The 17076-nt window shown below is 36.7% G+C and overlaps 4 protein-coding genes across 4 annotated transcripts; 2 read left to right on the forward strand and 2 right to left on the reverse strand.

The window, feature by feature from the left end:
- Positions 1-444: 444 nt before the first annotated feature.
- MONOS_6089 (putative UTP--glucose-1-phosphate uridylyltransferase-like protein) lies at positions 445-7936 on the reverse strand (the record flags this gene model as incomplete). The annotated part of the gene is made up of 2 exons (XM_067876294.1): positions 445-7399; positions 7481-7936. 2 exons carry the CDS (start codon positions 7934-7936, stop codon positions 551-553), a joined length of 7305 nt encoding a protein of 2434 aa, XP_067723941.1. The 3' UTR covers positions 445-550.
- Positions 7937-8020: 84 nt separating this feature from the next.
- On the forward strand, positions 8021-8699 carry MONOS_6088 (uncharacterized protein; the record flags this gene model as incomplete). The annotated part of the gene is made up of 4 exons (XM_067876293.1): positions 8021-8055; positions 8196-8260; positions 8326-8507; positions 8583-8699. 4 exons carry the CDS (start codon positions 8021-8023, stop codon positions 8697-8699), a joined length of 399 nt encoding a protein of 132 aa, XP_067723942.1.
- Positions 8700-12706: 4007 nt separating this feature from the next.
- MONOS_6087 (uncharacterized protein) lies at positions 12707-13810 on the forward strand (the record flags this gene model as incomplete). The annotated part of the gene is made up of 4 exons (XM_067876292.1): positions 12707-12833; positions 12907-13057; positions 13114-13427; positions 13524-13810. The coding sequence occupies 4 exons, from the start codon at positions 12707-12709 to the stop codon at positions 13808-13810; spliced, it is 879 nt and encodes a 292-aa protein (XP_067723943.1).
- Positions 13811-14561: 751 nt separating this feature from the next.
- On the reverse strand, positions 14562-16144 carry MONOS_6086 (putative leucine zipper protein; the record flags this gene model as incomplete). The annotated part of the gene is made up of 7 exons (XM_067876291.1): positions 14562-14930; positions 15133-15215; positions 15329-15392; positions 15448-15517; positions 15576-15741; positions 15808-15918; positions 16084-16144. 7 exons carry the CDS (start codon positions 16142-16144, stop codon positions 14757-14759), a joined length of 729 nt encoding a protein of 242 aa, XP_067723944.1. The 3' UTR covers positions 14562-14756.
- Positions 16145-17076: the final 932 nt, after the last annotated feature.

The raw sequence follows: 17076 nt of genomic DNA on the forward strand, positions 1-17076 counted from the left end.
GAAAAAAAAAGATACAAAATATGCAAATCAATCGCCAAAAGAAAAATACATTTGTACAATTAAAACTACATGCTCAAAAATGCATTTTGTAAATATAATACAGCAAGCTGTTACTTTTTCATGAAGGAATATCCAACAAATGCAACAATAATAACTGTGGCAACTCCAATTATCATTTTTTCCATTTGGCTGAGCATTTCAGGCGAATGTTCTGTGCATGTGCATCTTTCATTTTGAGGAACGCCAGCTAAACATTGCTCAATATGTTGTCCGCATCCTTTCCAAGTCCTTTGAAAAGAATAATTCATTTCTTATAAAAGCAATAATCGAAACAATATCAACCATTTTCGACTAAAAAGATATTAAGAATTTTGTAATAAGTTAAACGTATAAACCATTTCGTGCATCTAACTTTTTGACACATGAAAATTTTAATTTTTTCAATTGAATGATCAATACCCAATCTTTTTGGATAAAATAATTATTGTTAACAAAAAAATACTTAAAATTCATGACATGAACAAGAAAATTGTAACAAATATAATTGTCATTATAAGTCTTCCTCAAAAAGGCAGTGCTTATTAACATAAAAATCACCGCCTTCATCTGACCAAGAATCCACATTTCCTTTTTCCTTCAAGCTCATTCCTCTGAGCCTTTCAACGCAAATGTATCCAAACAGGTTTGACTTCTTCTGTTGTTCAATTCCAATCTGGCAATCCTTCTGGCTCTCCTTGAAGTGCCTTTGCCAGTCGACGTGAGTGATGTCTGAGAAGAGCTTGTCCATCTGAGCAGTCGAATGCGACTCTTCACCGCCTGTGTTGTCTTTCGTGCGCCGCACCTGCTTGATGGAGACGCGAGTGGGTAGCAGGGCGAGGAACGAGTGGAAAGAGGGGAGAAGAGAGAAGCAGTGCGGGAGTGCTGGGCGCTGGTTGGAGGAGAACGCAGCAAAGGGGGAGGAACTGTGGTTGACTCGATGTGTTTCTGTGCAACAAATGATGTTTTGTGCTTTTTCTGTTGTTTCATTGCACTTGGACAGCAAATAGCTTTGTTTGCACAATGATGTTGCTTCAGAAGAAGGGTTGTGGGATTCTTTTGTTGTTTTGTGTTCTCTTTTCACTTCATCAATATTCGCTTCATTCTGCTTCAGAATGTCTCTTCTGGTCAGCCCAAACAGCGACAGTAGCCCATCCACATCGATCCACATGGCGCCTGTTGCAACAAAGCGGAGCTTCCATTTCTCTTCCTCACTCAACATGTGCTCGCCAAGAAGGCACAGCATCGCTGAATCAGCTGATGAATGAGCGCTGTCTGGAAGCTCTGACTGAGATGTGTTTGAAAATGTTTTGCTTTCATTGCATTCTGTTGATGCTTTTCTTTCGCTTTGATTAATTTTGGAGTTGCCTATCTCACTTTCTATCTCATTCAATTTCTTTCCCTTTCCTCTTTCTCCATTCTCTTCTTCAGCCTCAGTCTCCGTTTCCTCCCCTCCCGCTGTCTCCACCCTCCCCAAAAAGCACCCTTTGTCGTCCACTCCTCTCTCCATCACCTCAAAGTCCACCACTCTTCCTCCCTTCCGATGCCTCCCCAGCAGCGCTGGGTCGCACCACACGCCAATCCCATCCACATTCCACACAAACAGCGTCTTCACCCCCGGCTGCTCAGACAGAATGTGTGTGAGGGTGCCATTGGCGATGAGAGAGGGCAGCTCGTAGGCGTGTCCCAGGGGCTGCATGCACTGGTCAGGGGTGTTGGAGCGGTAGTCGGCGCAAAGCGGATGGGTGTTGATCCAGTCGAGTGATGAGACTAGCTGGCGAGATAGGAAAGAGGGGAGTGTGGGCTGAGATGTGGAGGAGGAGGAAGAGGAAGAGGAGGAAGAAGAAGCATGTTCGATTGAAGATAGAGGAACAATACGCACATTTGAAGATTTGGAAGAATTAGAAGAAGATGATGACGATGATGATGATGAAGTTGAGGGAGAAGGTGCAGAAGAAGAGGAAGAAGATGCATGTGGAACAACAGCAACAGGGATTGGCGAGATTTCAGTGTTGAAGTATGTCAAGTAATCTGTTGGCGAAGGAATCAGACGAAGAGTGGCCCAGCAGTTGTTGGAGATGAGAATGGACAAATTCGAAGAAGAAGACGATGAAGAAGAGGAAGAATGTGAAGCTGGTTGAGAGCCAGTCACCAATTGCGGAAGATGCTTGGCAGAGCGAGAAGAAGAGAAATGCTGCCAGGGAGACTCAAACGAGATGGGAGCTAAGTCCATCCCACATGACTCAGCAAATCGCTTTGTCTCTCTTTCGACTGCCTGCTGTGTTCTGTAGCTTGTTGTCACAACATGGAACAATGTGTGGCCTTTGCGCTTGTTTGAGTGTGTGTCTGCTTCTTTGTCGTTTATGCAATCTTCACAATCCTTTGCATTTGCACATGAATGTTCTACTACTTCTTCTTCTTCTTCTTTTGCTCTTCCACTTCTTCTTCTTCTTTCTCTCTCTTCCTCGATCTTCCTTTCGAGCCACCGTGTCTTCGCCAGCTGTATTTCGAGAAATGATCTGTGTTTGCCTTCCATCTTCGTCACATGGCTGGTTGCCTTCACCACATTCTCACTGCCAAATGTCCATTTGCTGCAGACGCGCGAGCAGAACGTCACAAACGCCACTTCTCCATTCAGCAGCGCATCCATCCCGCACTCGAAATCAGAAGAGACTGAGGCAGAAGAAGGAAGAGGAGAAGATGGAGAGGAGGAAGAAGAAGAAAAGGAAGAAGAAGAAGAAGAATGTTCTGCTACAGTGTTAGATTCTTGTTCAGTGGATTGCTCTGAAGAAGAAGAAGTTGAAGAATTTTGATTATTTTGTTGTGCATCATCAGATTTTGCTTCAGCGCTTTCACTCCCATTCAGCCGAGTAAGCGAATATTCGTTGATTTCTGGGCTGTTCATCCAAATGACATCTTCTGAACTCACATTGTCAACAACGAACGATTTCACTGAATTGTTTGACCGCAAACGAGGTGCAATGATTTCTGGTTGATTGCTTTTTGTGTGCTCATTTGAGCATTTATCTTTTATTGGTGCTTCGAAAAGATGATTTTTATCATTCTCTCTTATATTCTTCGTCCTTTCTTCTGTTCTTCCTCTTTTGATTTTTTTATTCTTCATCATATTTTCTTGTTCTTTCTCCTCCTTCTCCTTCTCCTTCTCCTTCTCCTTCTCTCTCTGCATCATCCACCCCAGCTTCCCTTTCCCCACCCCAATTTCTCCGTTCTTCATTCTCTCTCTCAGCTGAATGTGTTCATACGGATTAAAGCCACGTGACAGAAGACAAGTGCACAACGGGCAAAAAGCAACAGGAAAGCGAGAAATTGAAGAATTGTGCGGAGAAAACGACAAATACGAAGAGGAATACGAAGAAGAAGGGGAAGAAGAGGTGGAGGAGCCTGCTGTTTGTGGGAAAGCATCAGGAAAGAGATGGGAGTGAGCACAAGGCGAGCCAACTACCGACGAATAGGATGAAGAAGCGACTGGAGATTTGGAATTATAATTGGGGAGAGAAGGTGATAGGTCTGAAATAGCAGAAGAAGAGAAAGAAGAAGACGCGCAAAAGGGCGGAGAGGCAGAGGAAAGCGAATAAGAGCCATTGGAGTTCCTGTTTTGAGCGGTCTCGTCGACTGGAGTGGAAGCATTGAAGAAGAGAGAAGAGCCACAGCTGGACAGATCAGGTGCTGCATTTGGCGAGTGCGGCGGGGTCGATCCAAAAGGCAGCTGAGACGCGCTGCTTTGGAATTCGACTGATGAACTAAGAAGAAAAGAGGAAGAGGAGGAAGAAGAGGAAGAAGATGATGATGATGAAGAGGAGGAAGAAGGGAAAGAAATAGATGATGTTGCAAGATTAGCTGGAGATAAGCCAACTGTGGTTGTAGCAGCTGCATCAGCAGGGGACGTACTTTGATGCTCCTGGCTGTTCAGTCCAGTGTCCAGAATGAGCGGCGGAGGTGCCAAAAGCGACGAAAACGACAAGTCATTCGACAAATTCTGGAAAGATGCTCCAGACGGCGATGGGAACAACGATCTATTTTCTGTCTTGTTCGAACAATCAGCAGAGCATTCATTGAAAGGCAGCGAAGAAGAAGAAGATGATGAAGAAGAAGAAGATGATGATGATGATGATGCTGTTGAAGATGCAGCATTTGTGGAGTGTGAATGAGAAGGATCACAAAGTGTGCGCATAAACAGCTCATTCACAGCTAAGCAATCTTGCTGGCTCGGATTTTCGCAGCGGAGCAGGCGGCAGAGGGGACAAGAGGGAGACTCTGGCGATGAGGCAAGGGAAGTAAAGCGTTTGAGGACAGAGGAAGAGAGAGAGCGAGAGTAAGGAGTGAGTGAGCGGGTGATGGGAGACATGGAAGAGGCGAAAGGGTCGGGTGCTGTGCCAATCGTCATTAGAGGGGTGGACGGGGTGGATGGAGAGGAAGGAGAGGAAGATGTGGTGAGCAATGTGTTGTATGAGGGGAAGCCTTTTGTGCTGAGCATTGGAGAGTAGCTGCACGGAAGATGCATATTTGCAGCAGAAATGAGCTGGGTATTTTCGGTGGAATTGGCCGAAGTGGTTGAATTGACTGAATTGTACTCAGTTTGATCAGAAGCCAAGTGAGCAGTTGAAGCATTAGCCTTGTTTTCAATCAACTCCTCTTTATTCCCTGTTCTAATTGAACATTCAATTCCAACATTACTCTTTTCTTCCTCTTTGTTGCATTCACTCCTGTTCTTTTTCTGTTCATCATCAACTCCATAAACAGACTTATCAGTGCTAGCTAAATCTTCACCTTTATCCGACAGCAGCAGCCCAACAGACCCTGTTTTGTTGATCTCCACCTGATACACAACTGGATCAATCACAAAATGAAGATTGTCACACAGCTGTTTTTTGCACTCCATCAGCAGCTTCTGCACAAACTCCTCGCAGCTCATCACAACATCCCCTTCACTCAGCTCATACCAGACAGTTGCGTCGCTCTGCCCTCTTGTTTCTGCCCCTGTCTTGCTGCATGTTGCAATCCAGCGTGCGAAGAAGGGGCAAACGGATGTTGTTTGTTTCCCTTCTTTTTGTGTTGTAAGAGGTTGGATTTGTAACTGTTCAATTGCAATTTCTTTTCTTCCTTCCTTTTCTGTCTTCTTCTCCTTCTCCTTCTTCTTCCTCCATTCTTCTCTCTCTCTTCTCCTGCACTCCCTCGTCACATCCTCCATCCACTTGTCATTCCACACCCACCTCCTTCTCTTCACAGCCGGATCCACAAAAATGCCCATCCCTCCCCCCGACGACGAGCCCAGCACCCACATCCCCCAGAACAGTTTGTCAAACACCAGCGCCATGAGCGACTGAACACGCTCAGTGAACGCGTTGTTGGCTGCAGGAATGACAGGCAGCAGCAGCTCAAAGAAATGCGCCTGGAGCAGCGCAGCCAGCTGTCGGATTTGGCCTTCTGCCAAAAGAGCGACCAGACGAGGAAAAAGAGACACGCTCTGCAGTCGGCACAGCCAGCGCCGTTGAGTGCGGAGGAGGTAGTGCGACGAGACGAGAGAGAGAATGGCTCCGATGTCGCTGCTCATTCCACCGTGGAAGAGGATGAGCGAGGAGAGAAGGAGATTTAAAGATGACTGGGGGATGAGGGGAAGGCTGGAGGGAGAGGAAATAACTGAAGAGGATGAAGGAATTGGATCTGGGGAAGATGAACTGATGGCTAATTCAATATCGGTCGTATGTATTTCTTGTGGGTTCTCTCTCAATTCTTCTTTGCATTTTTCATTTTCCTTCTTTTTCCCTTTTTCTCTCTTCTCCTGCTGCTCCTCGTCCAGCACCATGCACATTGGCAGCAGTGCTCCTTCGCTAATTCCCCATTCTGGATCGTCTGCAGCTGCCTCCTTTCCCACCATCGCCTTCACCGACGGCCACAAACCAGCGCTGTCCTGCCACCCACCGCCGTTTCCTCCAATCCACTCGCCCAGAATCACACGCGACGCAATCATCCGCCGCTCGCTTGGCATCAAAGGCCCAGTGAGCGAAGGGATATCCTGAGGAAGAGGAGGAGAAGAGGGAGAAGGAGAAGGAGAAGAATGAGTTGAATTTGATTCTGACTTCTTTGTTGCGTTCTTGTCATCTCCTTTATTATCACTCTCATTTTTCACATTTGTATCCTTTTCTTCCTTTTCTTCCTTTTCTTCCTCTTTCTCCTCTCTTTTCGCATTCCCCATCTTTTCTCTCTCTTCTCCATTCAGCTGCTGTGTGGCACGTGTGCACAGCGCAATCAGCGACGCCAGCAGAGAAGTAGAAACAGCCATACGCGATCCTTTTGGAATGTCCTGCACATAACTCGTAAGACGCAGCCCTGTGTTTTCCTTTCCGGTCAGCTGGAACAGGAGATGCTGAAGAAGCTCGCGGGAGGAGACAGAATGATTTAAGGATGAAGAAGAAGAAGAAGAAGAAGGCAATGATGATGACGACGACGACGATGATGATGATGATTCATCGCTTGAGGGATTCTGTTGTTTCATTCCTTCTTTTTCTCCATCACCTTTTTCTTCATCGGTTGTGGTGCTTTCCTCCAGTCCAATGGGAATGATGCCTGACGCGATGAGTGCTGCCCTCAATAGCGACAGGTCGTCTCTGCCGAGGCAGAAGCAGTCGTCGATGGTGGACAGCACAGCCTCTCTCCGCTGGTCGACAGAAACGAGATGGATGACTGGCTGTGGGATGAGTGAAAGTGTAGCTACGATTGGTGGGGTGGGTGTGGGAGAGGACGATGGCTCTGTTGGGGAAGAATAGAGTAAAGAAGAGGAGGAAGAAGAAGAAGAAGAAGAATTTTGAAGATGGCAACTTTGTGGCTGCTGTTGATGTGGCTGGAGTGGAAAATCAGGCGCAGAATTGTCAGTTGATCGGAAACTCGATGACAATTGTGGTGGAAGTGGGAGCGAATGAGATGCTTCACTTTTCGTTGCTGCATCTTTGTATTCTTCTGGTTTTGCTTCTTGTTTTTGAGCGCATGATGCTTCAAACGGAGGGAGAAGAGACAAATTTACAGAAATGTTCAAAACAAGCGCTCCGTTTGGAAAATCCATTGCCAAAAAAAAGATATCGCTTGCAATTGTGTGCGTAATATCAATGCGCACTGGTGTGACTTCGCATAGAACAGAATCCGATGAAAAAAGAACAGGATGTATTTTTAGTGGATAATTTTTAAAAGTTTTGCTGTTTGAAGAGTTTAATGCGTCTGAAGTCTCAAATGGCTTTGAAGAAACAACATCACTACGTCTAAATTCAAACATCCATTTATTAAAATGCTGTGATCGAACAGTCTTTTTAACAAGATCTTGAAGAAGATCCATCGCAACACTAGAATAGCACTATTTGAAAAATATTACCAAGCAAAAAATTCAAACAATAAATATCACGTTTCATAATCTTATCAAACATGTGTCGCACACTTTGTGTAATACCGTTGAAATTGGATATGAAAAATTGGCGAATTTTTCTTGAAACGATAGATGAGAAGGTGAGTTCGATTGTTTTGAAGACTCCAGGGAACAAAAAGCTAAAAATTCTTCTGCAGCTTCATCGAATTTTCCTTCCTTAAGCATGGACATTCCTTTCGCAGGAAAGGGCAAAAGATGCTCTGTGCTGATAAATGATGATTTCTTTCTTTGATTTGCTCGTCTCAGTACTTCAAACTGAAATAACCATCCCAAAAATGATGCGGCTCTAACATTCTCATAGAGGGATATGTTTGCATCTTTACGAAAATTTCTGAGAGCTAATATTTCCTCAGCAAGAATGTCGTCCGAAAACAATTTCGATACTTCTTCCAGAGATTGGTCTTTTATGCATCTTTCTTTGGAAGAAATTATCTGAACAAGCTTTCGTACATTTTTTTCGCTCTCCATTCCACAGTTCCTGTCCTCTTCTCGATTTTTTGTTGAAGTGTTTTGGAGATTGATCTCGTATACAATTAAATATTTTATTATTTAATGTCAACATCCCTGAACCAAAAAGAAATAGAAAAGTATGGCATATTGTCTAGGATGTGCCAAGTATCAGATGAATAAAACTATATCGCCTAAAATGCGCGCAAATTTCTTCAAGATAAGAATTGGCAGTTCTTTCATAAATACAATTTTTCTTAGCTCTTGGTTATTTCCCTAGTTCCAGATTGTTGACTTCAAACGACATTTTTGTTTTATCTTCGGAAATAGATTCTATTTCGTCCAGTTTGATTAGTTTTATATTTTCTTTTGTTATTTTGAGAAATTGTTGATGTACTTTTTGACTGAAGACTTTCCATCTTTTCTGCAGCTCGTATGCAAAGCAAAGCAGCTCTCGAAAAAGCCTATGGAAGATCCATTCCCTGAAGATGCATTTGCGGCTTTGTCACGGAATCCATCTGTTGGTGGAAAAGTCCCTCTTGATCAAATCAGGCAAATGCTGGCTGATTATTCGTTTACTGTTGATGTAGATGTATGCTATTGAGAATTGCTTTATTTCATTTTTGAGCAATTTGTCACTTTGACTTTTTTTACAAATTTGTATCAGGCATATTTTGCGAAACATCCACCTCGCGAATGGTGCATCTCTTTGGAAGAGTTTGAAGCATTTTTGAAAGAGGCTGCAAAGCCTATGGCAAATTTGAATTGCCACTGGAAAAAATAAACAACTGTTTTCAACTTCAACTCGGAAACGCAATAGTTTGCAATTCTGAAAAATCAGAGATGCAACATTCACTGATAATGCATTTGAAAATGGATATTTTTTTGCAATTAGTTCCATGTTTGTGTTGTTTTGTTTTATTAACCCCAATAGTTAAATTGACTCAGTTATAAATAAATTTTCAAATATCTGGACAAGTTTTGAATGAATTATCATAACATTTCATCAATAAATGCACGGGCATTTGAAATTTCTCTTTTTTCATTATTTCTATGTTTTTATTGATATTTTTTTGGAAAACAATTTGATAAGATGTGACTTATTGAGTATTTATTTTATGCATAGAAATAATGTTTAATTTTTACTTAATATGACACAAACAAATCATGCGACATTTATTATTCGAAAATTGGTAAACTTATTATTCAAAATAAATCGAATTGAGTATTTTAAAACAAAAATATTTTACAAAAATTAGTAACTGGATGATTATTAGTAAGAGATGGACATTAATGCTTCAACAGTATTTGCACAACGATTAATGTTTGAACCTATCTTCACTTTGTTTGTCAATATTCATTATAATATCAACTATATGGGATATTATTATTTGCTTTATGAATTTTGTTCCATTCTGCACATTTGATTATTTTTCTCAATTTCAAAAATTATCCTATGATTTATTGACACGAAAATGAAAGACTTGTCATGATAAGGCTGTGGAAAAAGTTTGGAACAAATCGTTGATTTTTTTGTAAAATGCAAGAATTTTGCAACATATGTTACTAAAATCATCATCGTTGAAATTGGAAATTTTTTTTATTAATTTGTTCCAATAATATGAGTGATTATTTTTGAAACCAAATATTTTTTCGGGGAGTTGATTTCAAAAAGATTGTTAGTGTTTTGAAAGTCATTTTTTTGATTTAAAAGAGGAAAAGAGTAATTATTCTTTTTGGTACAATCCCAATTGGCGGACATAACCCATAATTTTTAATGAGAAAAAAGAAAAAAGAAATAAATTCAAATGTTAGAATCATGTCTTTTTGTTGAAGATATGTTTAAAATGAAAAGTGCTGGTGGGTGCTGTATTTTGAAAATTAAAATAAAGACAATTATATTTTTTTATTGTTTGCTCAATAAAAATTAATAAAGAATAACACTGAATGGTTTGAAAAATGAACAAATAGAAAACAATAACTTGGTATGTTATGTGCTTCAACTTGTGGCATTCTGATTCATCGATATTTTTTATTTCATCTGAAAAAAGAAAAAAAAGTTAATAGAAAAAAAAAAATTAAAAATTCAAACTTCCATTTGTTCATAAATATTATTGACAGCCAAGGTATCCAAAAAGGTGTAATAAGTGCTGTCTTCTTGCCTTTTGCAAGCGAAAGAATCCATATATGATTGAATTACTGAATGTCTGACTCCATGTGGTGGTAAGCTTTTACGAAACAAGGACCAGAGACCTTCAATGCGGTTGGTGTGAGTGTTTGTTTCTTAATTAATAAATGTCTTTTTGTGATTGACCATTCTATGTGTGTAACCAAGATTTTCCATTCCATTGTAGGCCCGCCAGCTGTCACTGTTAATTATTGAACCTAATTCAATATTTCTTCTCACCGAAGAATGTAAAGTGTGCTTTTTTCTATCTGGAACCATTTCCATAAACATATTGCTTTTTCCTTTTCCTGTTTGAGGGACGTCAATACCTCCGAAAACCCACTGCTGAGGTTTTTTTCTTCCTTTTTTATATTTTCTGCGAAATAAAAGCATCTCATCAATTTGAACTATTCTGTTGACTCCACCAATCCTTCTCTTCATAATCTGCATTTCCCGAGATACGGCTCTCCTAAAAAGAGAATAAATGTGGCAGACCGTGTTTTTGGATAGATTTGTAAGTAAAGTTGCCTGTTTTGCTGTAATGTTTATCCAAAAGTACAGTGACAGTTTCATAAATTGATGCATTTTTATTCGGATTTTTTCAAAAACTGTATTTTTCCTTATGCTGACTGATTGGTGTTGGCAACGGTAGCGAAATCTTTCATCTGCTTCTTTTTTGAATCCAATCATCTTTTGGCATTTGCCACAGTAAATTTGCTTCTTAACCAGATTCCTTTCCACAAGAAAATCAACGGTTTTATCTTCATCGTTGAAGGTTTGGCTCAATTTGGATATTTCTAATTTTTTATTTGAATTTTCCATATTTAATAATGGGTTATGTCCGTTTATTGGGATTGTACCTTCTTTTTTTCAAAAAAAACAAATGTTTTTATTGAATCAAAGATGAAGATATTTTTTTAAAGTCTTTTATTTTTTCAGTGTTCTTTTTTTGATATTCAATAAGAAGTTTTTGGATCGAAAATTTTGAAAGCAAAAATATGATTAAAAAAATTATCACCAATATTTAACTTTTTTTCAAAAGGACAATATTATATGCATTGTCAAAAAAATAGCTGCAAACAACAAAAACAAAATTTAACAATCAAATATAACTTATTTCAAACCATTTTTTTTTAAAAAAAAAAAAAAAAAACAACTATTTCCATGCTTAAAGATTTTTTTCCAAAAAAAAGAGGACATATTTAAGTTTGAATTCTTTCTTATAAATCCATATTAATTTGGTTGATTGTTTTTGAAATCATAACTTTTGTCGGTGGATCGATTTTTCAAAGGTTCTTCGTCTTTCATTGGATATTTTTCATTCAAATGAAATATGAATAACAATTATTTCATAATCCAATGTTTGAGATAGTTCGTGCAATTTTGTCAACAAATGGATGATCATAATTCCCCGTGCATTATTTTTTTAAAGTAATTATTGTTAAATTTTTTTATCCAAAACTTTGAATTAACTGATTGTCTCAAATACTTTGAAATCAATCAAATGTTTATGTGAAATACATTTATGACTTTCTATTTCTTTAAGTGACAACATGCATTTGAAAGACAAAATTTTGATATCATGTGACATTTTTAAAAAATTCTTTTTTAAATTAACTGCAAATAGGAAAATTAAATATATTCCGTAATAATCATTATTTAAAAAAATGATCACCCAAATAATCAATCAAATGCTGAAAAGGAAACAACAAATACAAGCTTAAAAGTTTGAGATGAATGAAAAACAGACGTTTTCATTTAAATGATCCATCACTTTTGAATGTTTGAATGTCAGAATGCAAATGAAAACATTCAAACAGTAAATTTTGATTTGAATAAAAATTAAATTTAAAAATCAATCTCGCAATATTTCATATTTTTTCGAAAATTGAAAACATCCGATTTTATAATTAGTTGCAAACAATCATCCAGTTACTAATTTTTGTAAAATATTTTTGTTTTAAAATACTCAATTCGATTTATTTTGAATAATAAGTTTACCAATTTTCGAATAATAAATGTCGCATGATTTGTTTGTGTCATATTAAGTAAAAATTAAACATTATTTCTATGCATAAAATAAATACTCAATAAGTCACATCTTATCAAATTGTTTTCCAAAAAAATATCAATAAAAACATAGAAATAATGAAAAAAGAGAAATTTCAAATGCCCGTGCATTTATTGATGAAATGTTATGATAATTCATTCAAAACTTGTCCAGATATTTGAAAATTTATTTATAACTGAGTCAATTCAACTATTGGGGTTAATAAAACCCAATTTCAGTAGAATATTGGTTAAAAATACCAAGTCTTTTCACGGTGTTTATGTTGACTTTGTATTTTTTTCACATTGCGATTAATTTTCGTTATGATTTTTCGAAACAAATAATAGTTTCTGATAACCATAATTATAATTTAGAATGGGTTCATTATTTTCAAAATCTTCTGTCTCTTCCATAGGAGAACTAAATAATGTAAACGGAAATGCCAAACATAACGCATGCTATTTATTCAAAGAATTTATTTATTTATTATTGTTGATAAAAATGCTTTATGATTAAAATTGATTGTTTTTACTTTTTATTTCATTAGTTTGTACAAACAAAAGCAAATACATCAATGAACAAGCAAACTTTGTCTCTTCCATCTAATGCCATTACATACGAGCAACCTGTTAAAATTAAAAGAGAGGATATTTTGAAAGAAGTTCAAAATGTTGATGTTGATTTGAAACAAGAAAAAAGTAGTATGAATTTTCTGTTCATTTTTTTTTTCTTTATCCACCTTCTTTTTCAATGAACTCTTTGATATTATTTTAGCTGTAAATGAGGACAGGGTTCAGTGTCAAAAATGCGGGAGACTATTCTTCTCTGAGCGAATTAAGAAACATGAAAGCGTTTGCCATGGAAGAATGCAAGAGAGTACAAAAAGGAATTCTCGTGCTTCTCTTATTCAAGCACAGACAAAACCGTTTGAAACTATTTTCCTTTTTTTTTATGTTTAAAGAAAAAGTTAAAATTATAAAGTGCAACAACACCGAATCATACAACTGCAACAACACTAGATTCACAAGCAAACACATTGGGTTCTTCAAGGCCGAGACACCTCGATTCAAAAATTTCTTCCACCGAAAATCAGAAAGGAACAATTAGCATTTCCAGAATTCCACGTCTCACATCAAAAGTTAATTTAAAACCGAAAGCGCATGCCACAACTTCAGCATCTTCCCATAATTTATCAACTCCAAAGAGTCGTAAAATGGCTTTTGACCCACTATCTGGAGAGTCCATTTCTAGACAATTAAACATTCTTAACGAAATGGAAAAAACAAAATCAAAGAGTTTGATTTCTTTTGCTTTCATAACAACCAAAAAGCAATTCTGATGAACAAATTTCCCTTCTCTTTTTAAACATATTCATTATCTTTTATTATAAGTGAATTGCGGACTACTGGTTTATCTGACTTCTCCTTCTGGGCAATCAACATGCTTGGGAGAACTTCTGTACGAAAAGGACGCAACAATTGTGGAGGAACTATCTCTCCTTGTTGAGGATCAGCTTGGAGCGAGAGTGAAGCCAGACACGATGAAGAAAAACGGAGTAATACAGCTTCACAAACAACAGTATCCCTTTTCTGTATCGTCAATATTTAGGAAAGATAGCGACTATTTGCTGGTTGAGCCATATGAGGACGAAGCAGATTTGAGAATAGGAAAGGAATGAAAAGTTTGATGAAAGCAAAACTTGGAAAAAAAACTAGAGTTATTCCTGTCATAGGAAAAAGATAAATAAATATTCCTTTTGCTTCCAAAACACAATGCAATTGCTTTTCACAACAAGGAAATCGCTCCCATTTCAAGAAAGCCGAAAACGAGACAGTGCTTTTTGATAGAGAATCGAACAGCCGTGATTTGCAACATTTGGCGCATTGGTTTCTTTTGGCCTTTTTTGACCCAATCTGCAAATTCAGTGCCAAAAAACATTATTTCATTCTGTTAGAACAATTTCCGCGCTTTCAAACAAACTTTGTTTGAATTAACATTTAAAGTCATTGCATCATCAACTTCATATTTGCTGCAGAATTTTTTTCTTCAAAGGACATTTTATTATTCACATCTTAATCATTTCAAAGCCGAATAGAATAACATAAAAGTAATTACAAGGGAATAGAGCATATTTTTCCTTTAAATTATAACCGAATAAATAACAAAAATTTCCTTCATTCTTTGTCAATCGTGCAGCTTTTTTCAAACTGAGTTTTCCTTTTTCTTGTGTCAAGCCTTCTCATCACCTGCACCATGAGATTTTTAATTCAAGAATTACTAAAAAATTTCGCAAAATTGATTGTTCGTTTTTGTTGCTTAATAAAAGAATTAATATCGTAGAGATCAGAACTTCAATGTTTTCAAAAGGAGTTATGTTGTGTTTGTTAACTATTTCTTTTTGAAGATGGATAACAACACAGAAGAAAATCGTTGAATGATAAATATTCATTAACAGTAAATGAGATGACAACAAACACAGGATAAACGAATGTTTTGAATTAAAAAACATTTTCTTCCAAAAACAATCACGAATTACAATCTGACTTTTTATCGAATTATTTATATTGAGAAATTACTGAAGAGATAGACGGATAGACAGATAGGGATGACAAATACATACACAATTATTTCTTCTTCGAAAGCGAGGGCTTTCCTCCTTTCACCCATTCCACGAATTGTTCAAGAAGAAGAGGCCAAGCACTTTCTGCATCAAAGTTTGAATAATCAGTTCTCACTTCTTTAAAAAAGTCCAAGGTCAAATTCCATGTGTCTTGCGTGATGAATGGAGCATTCTTTTTCTATATATATAAATAATATATAAAAGAAGAAATAGGATCAAATATTGTTAAACAAGGAAAGTTAATGGAAGACATTTGAAGCAATATTAAAAATTTGAAGAAAAAATAAATGACCCATCAGCCAACCCACACACAAATTAAAAATTAAAAATTATTATTAAAAATATTTTTGCTTTTTTTATAGAGGTTTTCTATCGCATACATTTAAAAAGTCGAGCCATTCTTCCAGATTTGGAAACTTTCCTTTCAATAACAATTCATACATAGCAACGCAAGTATCGGTAGCTGTTTTTGAATAGCGAATTTTAAATAGAACAAATATAAAAATAAAAAGAAACAACAATCAATAATATCAGTTTTTTTTTGCATGCGAAGAAATAGTAACAACAAATACACACGAAGTTTCTTTGATCGTTCTTCTTCTTGGTAATATGTAAATGACCATCGATAAAATTCTGCAAACTGATAATTCAAACTCATATTTAACAAAAACTAACGATTTGCTTATCTGACAAACATCACTTTCTGAAGAAATGGACGAACGAAGTGTAGGAAGCGCTCTTTTCAATGATGCAATATCCGTAACACTATTAACAATAGTTAATATAAATACGTTTGTAACAAATTACAAGCAATTTTTCAAACTTCAAAGATGTGCATCCATCTACAAATTCAGAATGGGTGAATTGGCACATCGCAGAACCTTTGAATTTCCAAGCCAGTATAAGTACTACAATATCATCTGGTTCAACGCCAAGATCGCTAATAAGTTTTTCAAATTCTGGTGCAAGAATAGCGTCCTCTTCAGGAGCTTTTATTTTAAAAGCAAAAAAAAATTTTTTCATACTAAATTTCAAAAAGAGAATAGTTTCCAAACATTTGTAAGTACTATAAAAATTTTCTATTTTAGGATTTTGCTTTGGTGGATCAGATTTTGTTGATTCAATAGGATATAATCGTCTGTTTCTTTTAAATTCAGCAATTGCATCTGAAATAAAAAAGTGAATATCAATTAACAAAAATTAATTATAAAAGATAAGTGAGCATAACTGTCAACATTCCAACTAGTTTTTTTTAATAGAGTCTCTGCAGTAACAAGGCTAAATATTTTCTTACAAATATCTATTTGGAAGCATCACTTGAACAAACCTACAACCAATAGCTGCAACAACACGATTTTTAAGTTGAGTTGAATTTGAAGGGGTTCTCCACATAACTTTAATTTGATTTATAATAATAAAATATCTTCGATCAATTACGTTATAAAATTATTGCACAAAAAATTTTGTCATATAGTTATTGTTTATTCCAACACTTTTTTTCTTGCACTTGGAACTTGAATTTGAAGAACTTTCAAACATTGACGATTGGTGAAAAAAGTCAAACCTTTATTTTGAAGAGTCATGGACACAGATCTCGAAGAATACTTCAAAACTCTTGATGCATTGGTCGAAAAAGAAATTAAACCAGATGTCCGTTCGGAAATTTTTGATGTCCTTACAAAGCTGTATGCAAAATCAGAGATCATAAAAAGCTCACAGAAATTACCAAATATGATTGAGCGACTATGTAAGTATCTAAAAATTTTACATCAAAGCAAAAATCCATTACGATCAGAATTTCAAAAAATTGTAATCGAGTTTTTATTGAGTTTAAAATTAAATGCTCATGAGGACATCAAAGAACAATTGCAACAACTTTCTGACTGCATGTGCGATGTATTTTTAGATGATTATGATCAAACTTGCAAATGTCCTATTCGAGCTTTTGAATTACTCAGATCTATTAATACAACTGACTCGATTCAACCTTACATGAAAAAACTTTTGTCAATTTATGACAGATTGGATGTATGCCATTTTTCTTTGAAATTATAACATCAATTAAAATTTCATTAAACTATTCGTTAACACGAATTTATTTTTATTAAATGTATATTATTTATCTTTTCGTCATCGCTTTATAGTCAAAAGAATCAGGAGCGCTTTCAAAATCAACAATTGATCTTTTGAAAGAATTTCCCTACGAACTTGAAAGGTTCTTCAAGCAATCTCCAAAAGATTTGCTACCGTTACTACCGTTTATACGAAATGTGATTAAAGTCATTCCGGAAAGCGCAATAAATGCTCAACTTCGATCTCATTTC

Source organism: Monocercomonoides exilis (genome assembly GCF_001643675.1).
Source record: "Monocercomonoides exilis strain PA203 chromosome Unknown scaffold35-1074681, whole genome shotgun sequence".
Taxonomy (NCBI): Eukaryota; Preaxostyla; order Oxymonadida; family Polymastigidae; genus Monocercomonoides; species Monocercomonoides exilis.